This window comes from Salvelinus alpinus, chromosome 19 (genome assembly GCF_045679555.1).
Source record: "Salvelinus alpinus chromosome 19, SLU_Salpinus.1, whole genome shotgun sequence".
Taxonomy (NCBI): domain Eukaryota; kingdom Metazoa; phylum Chordata; class Actinopteri; order Salmoniformes; family Salmonidae; genus Salvelinus; species Salvelinus alpinus.
The window spans coordinates 10550818-10572439 of NC_092104.1; the positions used below are offsets into that span (position 1 = coordinate 10550818).

Consider the following 21622-nt stretch of genomic DNA (forward strand, 5'->3'; position numbering starts at 1 on the left):
GGATCCTGTCTAGAGGTTAGCATAAGTTGCCTAGAAGAAGACGTTGGGGAATTGTAAACAACACCAATCACGGGGGACAATTCTTCCATTAAAAAAGAAACGATTCAACCTCTGCTAACAGCCTCTGGCCTGATCCTACAAGCAGAAACTGTTACTGGGACATATCACTGAATGACAGAAATATCTATTGAATCAGCTTTGTGCTCCAATGGACAGTGTGTCAGTTTCTCAGGGCACAGCATCTCACTGACGAAACACGGACAACTCTGTCACAGCTGATAAAAGATGCAAACACTAATAAGCCCACTGAAAACTGCCCAACCGAACAAAAGAGGAGCTCTCCAGACAGCACACACAGGCATGCACATTCACACACACACGCACAAATACCGCTTCGCCCTCAAATGAACAATCAAACAGGCAAAGCATCAATACAGGACCAAGATCGAATCCTACTACACTGGCTCTGACACTCTTCGGATGTGGGAGAGCTCGCAAACAATCAAATATGACAAAGGGAAACCCAGTTGCGAGCTGCCCAGTGATGCAAGCCTACCAGATAAGTTAAGTACCTTATATGCTCGCTTCGAGGCAAGCAACACTGAACCATGCATGAGAGCACAAGTTGTTACGGATGACTGTGGGATCAAGCTCTTCGCAACTTTGAACAGGTTAACATTCAAGGCTGCAGCGGCAGACAGATTACCAGGACACGTACTAAGAGCATGCGCTGACCAACTGGCAAGTGTCTTCACTGACATTTTCAACCTCTCCCTGACACAGTCTGTAATACTGACATGTTTCAAGCAGACCACCATATATAAATGACTATTGCCCTGTAGCACTCACATTTGTAGACATTAGATGCTATGAAAGGTTGGTCATGGCTCACATCAACACCATCATCCAGGCACCATGTACCCACTCCAATTCGCATACTGCCCCAACAGATCCACAGATGGCGCAATATCTATTGTACTCCACACTGCCCATTCCCACCTGGACAAACAACTGTGTGAGAATACTGTTCATTGACTACAGCATTCAACACCATAGTGCTCATCATTATTACGGACCCTGGGATTAAACACCTCCCTCTTCAACTGGATCCTGAACTTCCTGACTGGCCGACCCCAGGTGGTGCAGGTAGGCAACAACCCATACGCCACGCTGACCCTCAATACAACGTCACTCAGTGATGAATGCTTATTCCCCCCTGTACTCCCCGTTCACACATGACTGCGTGGCTGCGCATGACTCCAACACCATCACTAAGTTTGCCAATGACACAACGGTGGTATCCCTGATCATCGACGACGATGAGACAGCCTAAAGGGAGGATGCCAGACTGGGCAGTGTGGTACCAGGACAACAACCTCTTCCTCAACGTCAGCAAGACAAAGGAGTTGATCGTTGACTACAGGAAACTGGGGGCCAAGCACACCACCATTCACATCGACGGGGCTGTAGTGGAGTGGGTCGAGAGTTAAAAGTTCCTCTGTGTCTACATCACTAAGGACCTATCACGGGCCAAACATACCAACACAGTCGTGAAGAGGGCATGACAACACATCTTCGTCCTCATGAGGCTGAAAAGATTTGGCATGGGCATGGAGAACAGTTCAGAGGAGCGTGTCCCCGTGTCAGCAGGGGAACAGTTCAGACTTCCGGGTTGGAGCGAGCGGTCGCATTCGCACTTTGGTCCGCAGGTAGTATAACTTTTCATTACATTTCATTACATCTCATTATAGTACAACGGTTTGATTTGTCTAATCTTAGCAATTTCTTCTTAGCTAGCTACATAGCCGTCTTTGTATCAAAGATAATTGCGTAATTATCGTATTTCGTCGTCCTAACGTAGTCTACACTGCTATCTGCCCAGCAGCTAGCCAGCTAGCAAACGTCCACCGTCTACCGAATAGCAGCACTGTAGAAACTATTACACTCAACTGAACGACTTGATTAGTGTAGTGTTAGCTAGCTACATAGTTGTCTTTGCTGTCTTCGTATCCAAGATAATTGTGTAGTTTAGAGTGTGTAGTTTTAGAGTGATTATCTTAATTTACCGAGGGTAGCTAGCCAGCTATTTGTCGTCCTTAACGTAGGAGACACTGCTAGCTAGCCAACAGCTAGCCAACGTCTACCGAATAGAACTTCCGCACTCAACAACCCGGTCGCATTCCGCTTCGCTCCACAGGTAGTATCACATTTTCATTTCATTTCATTACAGTACAACGGTTTGATTTGTTTGATCGTAGCTAGCTACATAGCTGTCTTTGTATCAAAGATAATTGTGTAGTCTAGAGCGATTTTCTAGGTTAGCTAGCCAGCTATTGTCGTTCTTTTAACGCAACGTAACGTAATCAACACTGCTAGCTAGCCAGCTAGCACCCGAATAGCAGCACTGTAGAAACTATTACACTCAACGGAACGACTTGATTAGTGTAGTGTCAACAACGCAGCCACTGCCAGCTAGCCTACAAAGTCAACAACGCAGCCACTGCCAGCTAGCCTACTTCAGCAGTACTGTATCATCTTAATCATTTTAGTCAATAAGATTCTTGCTACGTAAGCTTAACTTTCTGAACATTCGAGACGTGTAGTCCACTTGTCATTCCAATCTCCTTTGCATTAGCGTAGTCTCTTCTGTAGCCTGTCAACTATGTGTCTGTCTATCCCTGTTCTCTCCTCTCTGCACAGACCATACAAACGCTCCACACCGCGTGGCCGCGGCCACCCTAATCTGGTGGTCCCAGCGCGCACGACCCACGTGGAGTTCCAGGTCTCCGGTAGCCTCTGGAACTGCCGATCTGCGGCCAACAAGGCAGAGTTCATCTCAGCCTATGCCTCCCTCCAGTCCCTCGACTTCTTGGCACTGACGGAAACATGGATCACCACAGATAACACTGCTACTCCTACTGCTCTCTCTTCGTCCGCCCACGTGTTCTCGCACACCCCGAGAGCTTCTGGTCAGCGGGGTGGTGGCACCGGGATCCTCATCTCTCCCAAGTGGTCATTCTCTCTTTCTCCCCTTACCCATCTGTCTATCGCCTCCTTTGAATTCCATGCTGTCACAGTTACCAGCCCTTTCAAGCTTAACATCCTTATCATTTATCGCCCTCCAGGTTCCCTCGGAGAGTTCATCAATGAGCTTGATGCCTTGATAAGCTCCTTTCCTGAGGACGGCTCACCTCTCACAGTTCTGGGCGACTTTAACCTCCCCACGTCTACCTTTGACTCATTCCTCTCTGCCTCCTTCTTTCCACTCCTCTCCTCTTTTGACCTCACCCTCTCACCTTCCCCCCCTACTCACAAGGCAGGCAATACGCTCGACCTCATCTTTACTAGATGCTGTTCTTCCACTAACCTCATTGCAACTCCCCTCCAAGTCTCCGACCACTACCTTGTATCCTTTTCCCTCTCGCTCTCATCCAACACTTCCCACACTGCCCCTACTCGGATGGTATCGCGCCGTCCCAACCTTCGCTCTCTCTCCCCCGCTACTCTCTCCTCTTCCATCCTATCATCTCTTCCCTCTGCTCAAACCTTCTCCAACCTATCTCCTGATTCTGCCTCCTCAACCCTCCTCTCCTCCCTTTCTGCATCCTTTGACTCTCTATGTCCCCTATCCTCCAGGCCGGCTCGGTCCTCCCCTCCCGCTCCGTGGCTCGACGACTCATTGCGAGCTCACAGAACAGGGCTCCGGGCAGCCGAGCGGAAATGGAGGAAAACTCGCCTCCCTGCGGACCTGGCATCCTTTCACTCCCTCCTCTCTACATTTTCCTCTTCTGTCTCTGCTGCTAAAGCCACTTTCTACCACTCTAAATTCCAAGCATCTGCCTCTAACCCTAGGAAGCTCTTTGCCACCTTCTCCTCCCTCCTGAATCCTCCTCCCCCTCCCCCCCCCTCCTCCCTCTCTGCAGATGACTTCGTCAACCATTTTGAAAAGAAGGTCGACGACATCCGATCCTCGTTTGCTAAGTCAAACGACACCGCTGGTTCTGCTCACACTGCCCTACCCTGTGCTCTGACCTCTTTCTCCCCTCTCTCTCCAGATGAAATCTCGCGTCTTGTGACGGCCGGCCGCCCAACAACCTGCCCGCTTGACCCTATCCCCTCCTCTCTTCTCCAGACCATTTCCGGAGACCTTCTCCCTTACCTCACCTCGCTCATCAACTCATCCCTGACCGCTGGCTACGTCCCTTCCGTCTTCAAGAGAGCGAGAGTTGCACCCCTTCTGAAAAAACCTACACTCGATCCCTCCGATGTCAACAACTACAGACCAGTATCCCTTCTTTCTTTTCTCTCCAAAACTCTTGAACGTGCCGTCCTTGGCCGGATCAAGAATGACCTTCTTGATCCAAATCAGTCAGGTTTCAAGACTAGTCATTCAACTGAGACTGCTCTTCTCTGTATCACGGAGGCGCTCCGCACTGCTAAAGCTAACTCTCTCTCCTCTGCTCTCATCCTTCTAGACCTATCGGCTGCCTTCGATACTGTGAACCATCAGATCCTCCTCTCCACCCTCTCCGAGTTGGGCATCTCCGGCGCGGCCCACGCTTGGATTGCGTCCTACCTGACAGGTCGCTCCTACCAGGTGGCGTGGCGAGAATCTGTCTCCTCACCACGTGCTCTCACCACTGGTGTCCCCCAGGGCTCTGTTCTAGGCCCTCTCCTATTCTCGCTATACACCAAGTCACTTGGCTCTGTCATAACCTCACATGGTCTCTCCTATCATTGCTATGCAGACGACACACAACTAATCTTCTCCTTTCCCCCTTCTGATGACCAGGTTGCGAATCGCATCTCTGCATGTCTGGCAGACATATCAGTGTGGATGACGGATCACCACCTCAAGCTGAACCTCGGCAAGACGGAGCTGCTCTTCCTCCCGGGGAAGGACTGCCCGTTCCATGATCTCGCCATCACGGTTGACAACTCCATTGTGTCCTCCTCCCAGAGCGCTAAGAACCTTGGCGTGATCCTGGACAACACCCTGTCGTTCTCAACTAACATCAAGGCGGTGGCCCGTTCCTGTAGGTTCATGCTCTACAACATCCGCAGAGTACGACCCTGCCTCACACAGAAAGCGGCGCAGGTCCTAATCCAGGCACTTGTCATCTCCCGTCTGGATTACTGCAACTCGCTGTTGGCTGGGCTCCCTGCCTGTGCCATTAAACCCCTACAACTCATCCAGAACGCCGCAGCCCGTCTGGTGTTCAACCTTCCCAAGTTCTCTCACGTCACCCCGCTCCTCCGCTCTCTCCACTGGCTTCCAGTTGAAGCTCGCATCCGCTACAAGACCATGGTGCTTGCCTACGGAGCTGTGAGGGGAACGGCACCTCAGTACCTCCAGGCTCTGATCAGGCCCTACACCCAAACAAGGGCACTGCGTTCATCCACCTCTGGCCTGCTCGCCTCCCTACCACTGAGGAAGTACAGTTCCCGCTCAGCCCAGTCAAAACTGTTCGCTGCTCTGGCCCCCCAATGGTGGAACAAACTCCCTCACGACGCCAGGACAGCGGAGTCAATCACCACCTTCCGGAGACACCTGAAACCCCACCTCTTTAAGGAATACCTAGGATAGGATAAAGTAATCCTTCTCACCCCCCCCCCCCTTAAAAGATTTAGATGCACTATTGTAAAGTGGCTGTTCCACTGGATGTCATAAGGTGAATGCACCAATTTGTAAGTCGCTCTGGATAAGAGCGTCTGCTAAATGACTTAAATGTAAATGTAAATGGGGGTGTGTCCCCGTGTCAGCAGGGGAACAGTGGAGGGGGGCGTGTCCCCGTGTCAGCAGGGGAACAGTGGAGAGGGGCGTGTCTCCGTGTCAGCAGAGGAACAGTGGAGGGGGGCGTGTCCCCGTGTCAGCAGGGGAACAGTGGAGGGGGGCGTGTCCCCGTGTCAGCAGGGGAACAGTAGAGAGGGTCGTGTTCCCGTGTCAGCAGGGGAACAGTTCAGAGGGGCGTGTCCCCGTGTCAGCAGGCAAACAGTGGGGAGGGGCGTGTCCCCGTGTCAGCAGGCGAACAGTGGAGGGTGGCGTGTCCCTGTGTCAGCAGGCGAACAGTGGAGAGGGGCGTGTCCCCGTGTCAGCAGGCGAACAGTGGAGAGGGGCGTGTCCCCGTGTCAGCAGGCGAACAGTGGAGAGGGGCGTGTCCCCGTGTCAGCAGGCGAACAGTGGAGAGGGGCGTGTCCCCGTGTCAGTAGGCGAACAGTGGAGAGGGGCGTGTCCCCGTGTCAGCAGGCGAACAGTGGAGGGGGGCGTGTCCCCGTGTCAGCAGGCGAACAGTGGAGAGGGGCGTGTCAGCAGGCGAACAGTGGAGGGTGGCGTGTCCCCGTGTCAGCAGGCGAACAGTGGAGGGTGGCGTGTCCCCGTGTCAGCAGGCGAACAGTGGAGGGTGGCGTGTCCCCGTGTCAGCAGGGGAACAGTGGAGAGGGGCGTGTCCCCGTGTCAGCAGGCGAACAGTGGAGAGGGGCGTGTCCCCGTGTCAGCAGGCGAACAGTGGAGAGGGGCGTGTCCCCGTGTCAGTAGGCGAACAGTGGAGAGGGGCGTGTCCCCGTGGCAGCAGGGGAACAGTTCAGAGGGGGGCGTGTCCCCGTGTCAGCAGGAGAACAGTGGAGGGGGGCGTGTCCCCGTGTCAGCAGGAGAACAGTGGAGAGAAGCGGCACGCAGCAGCACAAGGTGGACGTCCGTCAGTCGAGAGGTCCCTGCTCCCCATCCCCTGAGGGTAAGTTCCAGTAACTATAGTTCTGGGGCGTGTTTAGCAATTAGTTTGGGGAGGGAGGAGGTTATGAGGAATTGCTAACAGCTGTCTCAAGTCAATGTAGTCCATGCAAGCAAACAAATATTTCATGCAATTCAATTTCACACGTGAGCATGTAAAAAATTAATTAAAAGGTAATAGTTGCAAACACACACAATTAAAAGGCACTCAATAGGCATGAAATAAAATAATATGACCTAATTCCTAATCTAAAAAATGATGTCAGTCTCTAGTTTAGTAAGAGTCAGTGTCACTTGTGAGACACACATACACTGCATACACTCACAAACAGAAAACACACACACACATACACACACGCATATTGATGCCACACACACACTCACACAGAGACACACTTTCACACTCTTCACATTCACTGCTGCTTCTTTGTTAATTATCTATCCAGATTGCCTAGTCACCTACATGTTCATATTACCTCAATTATCTCACCTACATGTTCATATTACCTCAAATATCTCACCTGCATGTTCAAATTACCTCAATTATCTCACCTACATGTTCATATTACCTCAATTATCTCACCTAGATGTTCATATTACCTCAATTATCTCACCTACATGTTCAAATTACCTCAATTATCTCACCTACATGTTCATATTACCTCACTTATCTCACCTACATGTTCATATTACCTCAAATATCTCACCTGCATGTTCATATTACCTCAATTATCTCACCTAGATGTTCATATTACCTCAATTATCTCACCTACATGTTCATATTACCTCAATTATCTCACCTAGATGTTCATATTACCTAAATTATCTCACCTACATGTTCATATTACCTCAAATATCTCACCTACATGTTCATATTACCTCAAATATCTCACATGCATGTTCATATTACCTCAATTATCTCACCTACATGTTCATATTACCTCAATTATCTCACCTACATGTTCATATTACCTCAATTATCTCACCTAGATGTTCATATTACCTCAATTATCTCACCTAGATGTTCATATTACCTCAATTATCTCACCTACATGTTCATATTACCTCAATTATCTCACCTACATGTTCATATTACCTCACTAATCTCACCTAGATGTTCATATTACCTCAATTATCTCACCTAGATGTTCATATTACCTCAATTATCTTACCTACATGTTCATATTACCTCACTTATCTCACCTAGATGTTCATATTACCTCAATTATCTCACCTAGATGTTCATATTACCTCAATTATCTCACCTACATGTTCATATTACCTCAATTATCTCACCTAGATGTTCATATTACCTCAATTATCTCACCTAGATGTTCATATTACCTCAATTATCTCACCTACATGTTCATATTACCTCAAATATCTCACCTGCATGTTCATATTAACTCAATTATCTCACCTGCATGTTCATATTACCTCAATTATCTCAACTCTTTCTTACCTCCGCACATTGACTCGGTACCGGTCCTCCCTGTATATAGCCTCGTTATTGTTATTGTATTGTGTTATTATTTTTTATTATCATATTTGTAGATAAGATTTGTCTTACTCTGTTGGGAAAATGCTCGTAAGTGTGCATTTCACGGTCTACCCTGTTGTATTTGGTGCATGAGACAAATAAAATCTGCAAAAAAAGGAACATCCCTTTTTCAAGACCGTGACTTTCAAAGATAATTCGTAAAAATCCAAATAACTTCACAGATCTTCATTGGAACGAGTTTAAACACTGTTTCCCATGCTTGTTCAATGAACCATAGACAATAATTAATGAACATGCACCTGTGAAACGGTCATTAAGACAGTAACAGCTTACAGAAGGTAGGCAATTAAGGTCACAGTTATGAAAACTTAGGACACTAAAAAGGCCTTTCTACTGACTCTGAAAAACACCAAAAGAAAGATGCCCAGGGTCTCTGTTCATCTGCGTGAATGTGCCTTAGGCACGAGGACTGCAGATGTGGCCAGGGCAATAAATTGCAATGTCCGTACTGTGAGATGACTAAGACAGCGCTACAGGGAGACAGGACGGACAGCTGATCATCCTCGCAGTGGCAGACCACGTGTAACAACACCTGCACAGGATCGGTACATGCGAACATCACACCTGCGGGACAGGTACAGGATGGCAACAACAACTGCCCGAGTTACACCAGAAATGCACAATCCCTCCATCAGTGCTCAGACTGTCCGCAATAGGCTGAGGGATTTGTTCAGGAAAGGATGCAAGGGAGGAAGGAAGTATTTAAGAAGGGCCTGAATTACACACCCTTCAACACACAGCTGAGGACCCTTAGTTACCAGAGAGAGAATGAAAATCACTCGGATGTGAGAAGGTTGACCGGGTCTGTCACAGCCAGGGCTGGGCTACGACAACACCTTCTTCACCTCACCTCATACACACACGCACGTACGCACGCACGCACGCGCGCACGCACGCGCGCGCGCGCACACACACACACACACACACACACACACACACACACACACACACACACACACACACACACACACACACACACACACACACACACTGTGACATGTGAAGTATAGCAGCTCTTCTACCTCGTCTGGAGTCATCCAGCAGCTATTTGCCATTTCCCCCTCACAGTTATAAATACATCTAATTAGTTCTGTTTCTGGCTTTGCCCAAATGGCACCCTATTCCTTATATAATGCACTACTCCTGACCAAAGCCCTTTTGACTAGCACCCTAAAGTAGTGCACTATAAAGGGAATAGGTTTTCATTTGTTATGCACCCTGTGTATGCCCCCTTCCCCTGGGCCTGTCTACAGAGAGGTAACAGCTCTGACTCCTAGGTGCACCTATCACCTCGCCCTCACATTCCCCTCTCATCAGATAACTGTTACTGCTTATTAAGTGCTAAAACAGACAGGTATATAAAGAGCCCCAGAGACATCTCTGTCTTCGCTGCACAGTGCTTCTTCTCTTCTGTGACCCTCTCCTCCTGTATTGTTACAGTCCAGCACTCCAGCATTTTTACATTTTTACAACATTTTTCTGAACCATGACCGAGCAGACCAAAGCAGCGGACCCATCGGCACCAGGGGCCCCATCACGTCCTCACCACTCTAGGGACTTCTTCTGGTCCCCCCTGTGGAGCTGGTGGCAGCAACCCACTCCTAGCAGCCTCCTTCCCAACCAGGATTTCGGCCTGCCACCGTTCCTAGAGGCCGGTGACCTCCGTGACCTCAGCTGGATAGATAACATCCATAGACGCCTGGCAGCCAGCTCCTGGACTGGGTACATTCCCTCTCTGCCCCTCTTGGTGCCCTCCTTTCCGGCCCCGGCCTCCTCAATGCACCAGCTAACCCCCAAGCTGAGCAAGGTAGAGTCTGCAGGGTTGAAGGGGCTGTCGGAGGTCCGGGTGGAGGGGCACAATTGGAGGATCACCCTGGATGTCAGTCACTTCTACCCTGCAGAGATCACACTCAGGACCCGCAGCGGCTTCCTGGAGATCGGAGGTAGGCCAACCTGTTCTGAAACTAAATTGAAATGCTCCTGTAATGTCATAGCATAGATACTGGGCCTATTTAAACTGAAATGCCCCAGTTATGTTATAGCGCCATAAATACAGTCAATTTAAACCGAAATGCCCCAGTTATGTTATAGCGCCATAGATACAGTCAATTTAAACTGAAATGCCCCAGTTATGTTTTGGCGCCATAGATACAGTCAATTTAAACTGAAATGCCCCAGTTATGTTATAGCGCCATAGATACAGTCAATTTAAACTGAAATGCCCCAGTTATGTTATAGCGCCATAGATACAGTCAATTTAAACTGAAATGCCCCAGTTATGTTATAGCGCAATAGATACAGTCAATTTAAACTGAAATGCCCCAGTTATGTTATAGCGCCATAGATACAGTCAATTTAAACTGAAATGCCCCAGTTATGTTATAGCGCCATAGATACAGTCAATTTAAACTGAAATGCCCCAGTTATGTTATAGCGCCATAGAAACAGTCAATTTAAACTGAATTGCCCCAGTTATGTTATAGCGCCATAGATACAGTCAATTTAAACTGAAATGCCCCAGTTATGTTATAGCGCCATAGATACAGTCAATTTAAACTGAAATGCCCCAGTTATGTTATAGCGCCATAGATACAGTCAATTTAAACTGAAATGCCCCAGTTATGTTATAGCGCCATAGAAACAGTCAATTTAAACTGAATTGCCCCAGTTATGTTATAGCGCCATAGATACAGTCAATTTAAACTGAAATGCCCCAGTTATGTTATAGCGCCATAGATACAGTCAATTTAAACTGAAATGCCCCAGTTATGTTATAGCGCCATAGATACAGTCAATTTAAACTGAAATGCCCCAGTTATGTTATAGCGCAATAGATACAGTCAATTTAAACTGAAATGCCCCAGTTATGTTATAGCGCCATAGATACAGTCAATTTAAACTGAAATGCCCCAGTTATGTCATAGCGCCATAGATACAGTCAATTTAAACTGAAATGCCCCAGTTATGTTATAGCGCCATAGATACAGTCAATTTAAACTGAAATGCCCCAGTTATGTTATAGCGCCATAGATACAGTCAATTTAAACTGAAATGCCCCAGTTATGTCATAGCGCCATAGATACAGTCAATTTAAACTGAAATGCCCCAGTTATGTCATAGCGCCATAGATACAGTCAATTTAAACTGAAATGCCCCAGTTATGTCATAGCGCCATAGATACAGTCAATTTAAACTGAAATGCCCCAGTTATGTCATAGCGCCATAGATACAGTCAATTTAAACTGAAATGCCCCAGTTATGTTATAGCGCCATAGATACAGTCAATTTAAACTGAAATGCCCCAGTTATGTTATAGCGCCATAGATACAGTCAATTTAAACTGAAATGCCCCAGTTATGTTATAGCGCCATAGATACAGTCAATTTAAACTGAAATGCCCCAGTTATGTTATAGCGCCATAGATACAGTCAATTTAAACTGAAATGCCCCAGTTATGTCATAGCGCCATAGATACAGTCAATTTAAACTGAAATGCCCCAGTTATGTCATAGCACCATAGATACAGTCAATTTAAACTGAAATGCCCCAGTTATGTTATAGCGCCATAGATACAGTCAATTTAAACTGAAATGCCCCAGTTATGTTATAGCGCCATAGATACAGTCAATTTAAACTGAAATGCCCCAGTTATGTTATAGCGCCATAGATACAGTCAATTTAAACTGAAATGCCCCAGTTATGTTATAGCGCCATAGATACAGTCAATTTAAACTGAAATGCCCCAGTTATGTTATAGCGCCATAGATACAGTCAATTTAAACTGAAATGCCCCAGTTATGTTATAGCGCCATAGATACAGTCAATTTAAACTGAAATGCCCCAGTTATGTTATAGCGCCATAGATACAGTCAATTTAAACTGAAATGCCCCAGTTATGTCATAGCGCCATAGATACAGTCAATTTAAACTGAAATGCCCCAGTTATGTCATAGCGCCATAGATACAGTCAATTTAAACTGAAATGCCCCAGTTATGTTATAGCGCCATAGATACAGTCAATTTAAACTGAAATGCCCCAGTTATGTTATAGCGCCATAGATACAGTCAATTTAAACTGAAATGCCCCAGTTATGTTATAGCGCCATAGATACAGTCAATTTAAACTGAAATGCCCCAGTTATGGTATAGCGCCATAGATACAGTCAATTTAAACTGAAATGCCCCAGTTATGTTATAGCGCCATAGATACAGTCAATTTAAACTGAAATGCCCCAGTTATGTTATAGCGCCATAGATACAGTCAATTTAAACTGAAATGCCCCAGTTATGTTATAGCGCCATAGATACAGTCAATTTAAACTGAAATGTTGCTGAGTTGTATCCATCAATCAATCAAAATACCTTTTTACAATAGCAGATGTCACACAGTGCTTTACAGAAACCCAGCCTGAAAACCCAGAGAACAAGCAGTGCAGATGCAGAAGCACAGTGGCTAGGAAAAACTCCATAGAAAGGCAGGAACCTAGGAAGAAACCTAGAGAGGAACTAGGCTCTGAGGGGTGGCCAGTCCTCTTCTGGCTGTGCTGGGTGGAGATTATAAGAGTACATGGCCATTAAGGCCAGATCGTTCTTCAAGATGTTCAAACGGTCAAGACGTTCAAACGTTGGAACATACTGTATGTAGAAGTTATCCTGCAACTATGATTGAGTTATTATCCACCCCGCTGTCTCAGTGTTGCCTAGCTCCACCCTGCTGTCTCAGTGTTGTCTAGCTCCACCCTGCTGTCTCAGTGTTGTCTAGCTCCACCCCGCTGTCTCAGTGTTGTCTAGCTCCACCCCGCTGTCTCAGTGTTGCCTAGCTCCACCCTGCTGTCTCAGTGTTGTCTAGCTCCACCCTGCTGTCTCAGTGTTGCCTAGCTCCACCCTGCTGTCTCAGTGCTGTCTAGCTCCACCCCGCTGTCTCAGTGTTGCCTAGCTCCACCCTGCTGTCTCAGTGTTGTCTAGCTCCACCCTGCTGTCTCAGTGTTGCCTAGCTCCACCCTGCTGTCTCAGTGCTGTCTAGCTCCACCCTGCTGTCTCAGTGTTGTCTAGCTCCACCCTGCTGTCTCAGTGTTGCCTAGCTCCACCCTGCTGTCTCAGTGTTGCCTAGCTCCACCCTGCTGTCTCAGTGTTGTCTAGCTCCACCCTGCTGTCTCAGTGTTGCCTAGCTCCACCCTGCTGTCTCAGTGTTGTCTAGCTCCACCCTGCTGTCTCAGTGTTGCCTAGCTCCACCCTGCTGTCTCAGTGCTGTCTAGCTCCAACCTGCTGTCTCAGTGTTGTCTAGCTCCACCCTGCTGTCTCAGTGTTGTCTAGCTCCACCCTGCTGTCTCAGTGTTGTCTAGCTCCACCCTGCTGTCTCAGTTTTGCCTAGCTCCACCCTGCTGTCTCAGTGTTGTCTAGCTCCACCCTGCTGTCTCAGTGTTGCCTAGCTCCACCCTGCTGTCTCAGTGTTGTCTAGCTCCACCCTGCTGTCTCAGCGTTGCCTAGCTCCACCCTGCTGTCTCAGTGTTGTCTAGCTCCACCCTGCTGTCTCAGTGTTGCCTAGCCCCACTGTGGGTCTCCATATTATTAGTATTATTCATATTTCTAATATAGTTGATATTTCATCCTCAGGGACTCATGAAGAGAGACCAGATGAGCATGGTTTTATTGCTAGATGTTTCACCAGGAGATACATGTAAGTTTCCAAGCTGATCGATTTTCAACACGATGTGTGAGAAATGTTTTTCAGCTTCAACAGTTGATGTTATAGAATACAATGCAGCTAGGAGAAATGTTTTGAGTACTCAATTTACTCTCCTTTACACCAACACGTAGCAATATAAATGCTTATGACAATCGCATGTTAACTCTATGGATACTGTATTTATCAGCATTATGACACAACACAACTGTTTTGAACTTATGATACTGTGTTGTGTAAATGTAAAAGGGTGTTGTGCTTTCCCAGGCTCCCGATAGGTATTGTCTCTAAGACCATACGATCTTCACTGTCTGGTGATGGAATTCTGACTGTAGAGGCTTCACTTCCTGACCCCAGCATCCCTGATGGCATCATCATTCCCATTCAGGTAACAAGGGGTGAAACCCATAGCACCTCAACTGTATGTGATACTCATTGTTTAGATCACTTCCTGGCCTTGGACACTTAAAAGAAAGTATAGCATAGGAAGTAGGAACCATCAGTATTTCCTAGTTTTCCTGGTAATCTGTCCATGTCCATGTCCTGTCCTGTTTATTATTTTCTGTCATGTACATTAGAAGGACAAAGTTAGAACACAAATGACCACATGACCTTTAATCATAATGTGTGTGCTTCCTGTATTTTCTTTACTGCTGCTTGTCTAACTACGAAGGTGGAGAAGGAGACCATAAGAGAAGAGGGAGAGGAGGGTGGAGCTAAGCCAGAGGAGACTACCGTAGCTGACACAGACTCCCAGCCTTCTCCATCTGCCCCTGCTGTGGCCCCTGTATCCCTGGAGGCCCCTGACTTCACCCCCACAGAGCCTGGCACAATGCCCCCCACAGAGGCACCCGAGGATGGGGACAAGTTAGCACGGGAGGTCCCTGGAGAAGAGGCTCAGCCAGACAGCGCCACGGCTGGGACAAAGAGCCATGAGGAGGGGAGAGGAGAAGCAGAAGAGGGGGAGACACACACTAAGCCAGCTGGAGAGATGGAGACCCACCCCCCAGAGCATGCAGATGAAGAGGGAAGAGAGGGAGAAGGGCTTCCAGATCCCACAGAGCCCTTTGAGCACCTTGATGCCCCTGACTCCCCAGACACAGTCACGTCCGACCGCGGGGAACACAAAACAGACCCAGCCCAAGACCATGACGAAGAGCTCCAGCACCCGGAGGGCTCAGGGGAGGCAGCCGAGGCCCTGCCCCAGCCTGAGGGGGACAAACCAGGCATGAGTCCATCAGAGGAGGGGGCCCACTCTCAGGAGCTGGAAGTTCCAGAGCACCCTGATATGGAGCAACAGGCATACACCAAGTAGAGAGAGAGAGAGAGGGGGGGGGGGGGAGAGAGACAGAGAGAGAGCGAGAGAGAGAGAGAGAGAGAGAGAGAGAGAGAGAGAGAGACAGAGAGAGAGCGAGAGAGAGAGAGACATGGCTGTAATTTCATAAGGAACTTGCTAAGATTCAAGACATCCATCACAAGCGCCTACATTCTGCAGACTTCCTCTTCATGAATAGCCTGGTCCCAGATCTGTTTGTTCTACCAATTGTAGACAATGACCATAAGAATTGGCAAGACAGCACAAACAGATCTGGGACCAGGCTACTTCTTCCACCAGCTAGCAGCAACAGCTTGCATAATAACCCTGATTCTATCAATGTGCGTGTGAGTGAAGAACCACACACTGTCACTGTGACCATGCACTGTTTGGAGCTCCAATAAACCAATAGCAAATGAAAAACCTAATGCTTTGTCCTGTTGTCGTTCATTTTGTTACAATCATTTACATTTACATTTTATTCATTTAGCATACACTCATTTCCAGAGCGACTTTACAATCAATATTCCATCTGTTTTGGTATTCCTTGTGTGATCATATTGACACAGCCACCTCAAAATAACCTTTTCTAGTTGATAATCACATGCATACAGTTACTGTTGAGATGATGACGATTCATTCATTATAATGCCTTTAAAGGATCAGACACACATCATACAGCATGTTTGCACAGCTGGGTTTTACAGTACATGTGTCAGTTCAGGATGGTTTTGATCACAGCTACAATACAACATCACAATGGAAGGGTTTTAGCTCCACTCAGTAAAATAGGAGGACAAAACATATTTGTTGACAGAGTCAGAATGAATTCTAGCGATAACCAGAAGCCTATTTCTCAGGACATCCCCAAAATTCTAATTCTAACACTGTGCCTTCAAAACCCCTTAATCTGAAGACAACACTATTTTGTGTGACACAGCAAGCGACATAATCCTCCAATTGTTCACCCTGAAGTGAAATAACTAATCTAGTAATGCCCTCTTATTGCCCCTCACCCTTGGCAGTGCCAAACTCTCCTGTATTCATCCTTGGGCTGCATCCCAAACGTAACCCTATAGACTTTAGTTATAGTGCACAACATTTGACCAGAGCCCTATGGACCATGAGTGGTGCAGTATAAAGGGAACGGGTGCCACTTGAAACACACACCAATACAGTGCATTCGGAAATTATTTAGACCATTTGACTTCTTCCACGTTTTGTTACGTTACAGCCTTATTCTAAAATGGATTAAATAAATGTTGTTCCTCATCAGTCTACACACAATAGCCCATAATGACATCACAATACCCCATAATGACAAAGTGGAAACAGGTTTTTAGAAATGCATAAAAAAAAAAATTAGGTCGGAAGTTTACATTCACTTTAGCCAAATACATTTCAACTCAGTTTTTCACAATTCCTGACATTTAATCCTAGTAAAAAAATCAGTTTTAGGTCAGTTAGGATCACCACTTTATTTTAAGAATGTGAAATGTCAGAATAATAGTAGAGAGATGTCACGCCCTGACCATAGATTGCTTTGTATGTTTCTATGTTTTGTTTGGTCAGGGTGTGATGTGGGTGGGCATTCTATGTTGTATGTCTAGGTTGTCTGTTTCTATGCGTTTTTCCTAGTATGGTTCTCAATCAGAGGCAGGTGTCAGTCGTTGTCTCTGATTGGGAGCCATATTAAGGTAGCCTGTTTTTCATTTGTGTTTTGTGGGTGGTTGTTTCCTGTATCCTGTGTTAGTGTTTTCAGTCCCATACGGGACTGTTTCGGGTTGTTTGTTTTTGTACTTTTGTTATTTCGTTCAGTGTTCTGTTTGATTGATTAAATATATCATTATGTACACTTACCACGCTGCGTATTGGTCCGATCCTTGCTACTCCTCGTCAGACGAAGAGGACGAAACCCGTTACAAGAGAATGATTTATTTCAGCTTTTACGTCTTTCATCACATTCCCAGTGGGTCAGAAGTTTACATACACTCAATTAGTATTTGGTAGCATTGCCTTTAAATTGTTTAACTTGGGTCAAACGTTTCAGGTAGCCTTCCACAAGCTTCCGACAATAGGTTGGATGAATTTTGGCCCATTCCTCCTGACAGAGCTGGTGTAACTGAGTCAGGTTTGTAGGCCTCCTGGCTAGCACATGCTTTTTCACTTCTGTCCACAAATGTTCAATAGGATTGAGGTCAGGGCTTTGTGAAGGCAAATCCAATACCTTGACTTTGTTGTCCTTAAAGCATTTTGCCACAACTTTGGAAATATATATATATATTTTTTATTTCACCTTTATTTAACCAGGTAGGCAAGTTGAGAACAAGTTCTCATTTACAATTGCGATCTGGCCAAGATAAAGTAAAGCAGTTCGACACATACAACAACACAGAGTTACACATGGAGTAAAACAAACATACAGTCAATAATACAGTAGAAAAATAAGTCTATATACAATGTGAGCAAATGAGGTGAGATAAGGAAGGTAAAGGCAAACGGTGGCGAAGTAAATACAATATAGCAAGTAAAACACTGGAATGGTATATTTGCAGTGGAAGAATGTGCAAAGTAGAAATAGAAATAATGGGGTGCAAAGGAGCAAATTAAATAAATAAATAAATACAGTAGGGGAAGAGGTAGTTGTTTGGGCTAAATTATAGATGGCTATGTACAGGTGCAGTAATCTGTGAGCTGCTCTGACAGTTGGTGCTTAAAGCTAGTGAGGGAGATAAATGTTTCCAGTTTCAGAGATTTTTGTAGTTCGTTCCAGTCATTGGCAGCAGAGAACTGGAAGGAGAGGCGGCCAAAGGAAGAATTGGCTTTGGGGGTGACCAGAAAGATATACCTGCTGGAGCGCGTGCTACAGGTGGGTGCTGCTATGGTGACCAGCGAGCTGAGATAAGGGGGTACTTTACCTAGCAGGGTCTTGTAGATGACCTGGAGCCAGTGGGTTTGGCAACGAGTATGAAGCGAGGGCCAGCCAACGAGAGCGTACAGGTCACAGTGGTGGGTAGTATATGGGGCTTTGGTGACAAAACAGATGGCACTGTGATAGACTGCATCCAATTTATTGAGTAGGGTATTGGAGGCTATTTTGTAAATGACATCGCCGAAGTCGAGGATCGGTAGGATGGTCAGTTTTACGAGGGTATGTTTGGCAGCATGAGTGAAGGATGCTTTGTTGCGAAATAGGAAGCCGATTCTAGATTTAACTTTGGATTGGAGATGTTTGATGTGAGTCTGGAAGGAGAGTTTACAGTCTAACCAGACACCTAGGTATTTGTAGTTGTCCACATATTCTAAGTCAGAACCGTCCAGAGTAGTGATGCTGGACGGGCGGGCAGGTGCAGGCAGCGAACGATTATGATTAGGGGGTTAGGGTTTGTGAATTACAGGCCTCTGTTCATATAGGCTTAGTTATCCCACATAATAACCCCCAGAGAGAGGGAGTGTACAAGGCATTTATGTTCATTTATAACCTTCAGAGAGCACAAGGCATACATCATAGTTCTGTTCCATTCCAGAACACTTATGGGTTCCAGATGATGATGTAACTGTGGTGTAACATACGATTCTAGATTTAACTTTGGATTGGAGATGTTTGATGTGAGTCTGGAAGGAGAGTTTACAGTCTAACCAGACACCTAGGTATTTGTAGTTGTCCAACTAATCTAAGTCAGAACCGTCCAGAGTTGTGATGCTGGACGGGCGGGCAGGTGCAGGCAGCGATCGGTTGAAGAGCATGCATTTAGTTTTACTTGTATTTAAGAGCAGTTTGAGGCCACGGAAGGAGAGTTGTATGGCATTGAAGCTTACTTGTATTTAAGAGCAGTTGGAGGCCACGGAAGTAGAGTTGTATGGCATTGAAGCTCGTCTGGAGGGTTGTTAACACAGTGTCCAAAGAACGGCCAGAAGTATACAGAATGGTGTCGTCTGCGTAGAGGTGGATCAGAGACTCACCAGCAGCAAAAGCGACATCATTGATGTATACAGAGAAGAGAGTCGGCCCAAGAATTGAACCCTGTGGCACCCCCATAGAGACTGCCAGAGGCCCGGACAACAGGCCCTCCGATTTGATACACAGAACTCTATCAGAGAAGTAGTTGCTGAACCAGGTGAGGCAATCATTTGAGAAACCAAGGCTATCGAGTCTGCCGATGAGGATGTGGTGATTGACAGAGTCGAAAGCCTTGGCCAGGTCAATGAATACGGCTGCACAGTATTGTTTTTTATCGATGGCGGTTAAGATATCGTTAAGGACCTTGAGCGTGGCTGAGGTGTACCCATGACCAGCTCTGAAACCAGATTGCATAGCGGAGAAGGTACGGTGGGATTCGAAATGGTCGGTAATCTGTTTGTTGACTTGGCTTTCGAAGACCTTAGAAAGGCAGGGTAGGATAGACATAGGTCTGTAGCAGTTTGGGTCAAGAGTGTCCCCCCCTTTGAAGAGGGGGATGACCGCAGCTGCTTTCCAATCTTGTAGTATGCTTGGGGTCATTGTCCATTTGGAAGACCCATTTGCGACCAAGCTTTAACTTCCTGACTGATGTCTTGAGATGTTGCTTCAATATATCCACATAATTTTCTCTCCTCATGATGCCATCTATTTTGTGAAGTGCACCAGTCCCTCCTGCAGCAAAGCACCCCCACAACATGATGCTGCCTCACCCGTGCTTCACAGTTGGGATGGTATTCTTCGGCTTGCAAGCCTCCCCCTTTTTCCTCCAAACATAGCGATGGTCATTATGGCCAAACAGTTCTATTATTGTTTCATCAGACCAGAGGACATTTCTCCAAAAAGTACGATCTTTGTCACCATGTGCAGTTGCAAACCGTAGTCTGTCTTTTTGATGGCGTATTTGGAGCAGTGGCTTCTTCCTTGCTGAGTGGCCTTTCAGCTTATGCCGATATAGGACTCGTTTTACTGTGGATATAGATACTTTTGTACCTGTTTCCTCCAGCATCTTCACAAGGTCCTTTGCTGTTGTTCTAGGATTGATTTGCACTTTTCGCACCAAAGTACGTTCATCTCTAGGAGACAGAACACGTCTCCTTCCTGAGCGGTATGGCGGCTACGTGACCCCATGGTGTTTATACTTGCGTACTATTGTTTGTACAGATGAATGTGGTACCTTCAGGCGTTTGGAAATGGCTCCCAAGGATGAACCAGACTTGTGGAGGTCTACAATTATTTGAGGTCTGAGGTCTTGGCTGATTTCTTTTGATTTTCCCATGATGTCAAGCAAAGAGGTACTGAGTTTGAAGGTAGGCCTTGAAATACATCCACAGGTACAACTCCAATTGACTCAAATTATGTCAATTAGCCTATCAGAAGCTTCTAAAGCCACGACATCATTTTCCGGAATTTTCCAAGCTTTTTAAAAGCACAGTCAACTTAGTGTATGTAAACTTCTGACGCACTGGAATTGTGATACAGTGAATTATAAGTTAAATAATCAGTCTGTAAATAATTGTTGGAAAAATTACTTGTGTCATGCACAAAGTAGATGTTCTAACCGACTTGCCAAAACTATAGTTTGTTAACAAGAAATTTGTGGAGTGGGTGAAGAACGTGTTTTAATGACTCCAACCTAAGTGTATGTAAACTTCCGACTTCAACTGTAAGTATTCAGACCCTTTGATATGAGACTCGAAATTGAGCTCAGGTGCATCCTGTTTCTATTGATCATTCTTGAGATGTTTCTACAACTTGATTGAAGTCCACCTGTGGTAAATTCAATTGATTGGAAATGATTTGGAAATGAACACATCTGTCTATATAAGGTCCCACAGTTGACAGTGCATGTCAGAGCAAAAATCAAGCCATGAGGTCAAAGGAATTGTCTGTAGAGGTCCCGAGACAAGATTGTGGCGAGGCAAAGATCTGGGGAAGAGTACCAAAATATTTCTGCAGCATTGAAGGTCCCCGAGAACACATCATTCTTAAATGGAGGAAGTTTGGAACCACCAAGACTCTTCCTAGAGCTGGCAGCCCAGCCAAATTGAGAAATCGGGGGAGAAGGGCCATGGTCAGGGAAGAACCCAATGGTCACTCTGACAGAGCTCCAGAGTTCCTCTGTGGAGATGGAGCCTTCCAGAAGGACAACCATCCCTGCAGCACTCCCCCAATCAGGCTTTTATGGTAGAGTGGCCAAATGGAAGCCACTTCTCAGTAAAATGCACATGGCAGCCCGCTTGGACTTTGCCAAAAGGCACCTAAAGGACTCTCAGAGCATGAGAAGCAAGATTCTATGGTCTGATGAAACCAAGATTGAACTTTTTGGCCTGAACGCCAAGCCTCCTGTGTGGAGGAAACCTGGCACCATCCCTACA

At 46.4% G+C, this 21622-nt stretch overlaps 1 protein-coding gene across 1 annotated transcript; it reads left to right on the forward strand.

Annotated features, from left to right (window-relative positions):
- The first annotated feature begins 9764 nt into the window (after positions 1-9764).
- LOC139545951 (uncharacterized) lies at positions 9765-15714 on the forward strand. The gene is made up of 4 exons (XM_071354222.1): positions 9765-10231; positions 13902-13965; positions 14239-14359; positions 14645-15714. Exons 1-4 carry the CDS (start codon positions 9775-9777, stop codon positions 15284-15286), a joined length of 1284 nt encoding a protein of 427 aa, XP_071210323.1. The 5' UTR covers positions 9765-9774; the 3' UTR covers positions 15287-15714.
- Positions 15715-21622: the final 5908 nt, after the last annotated feature.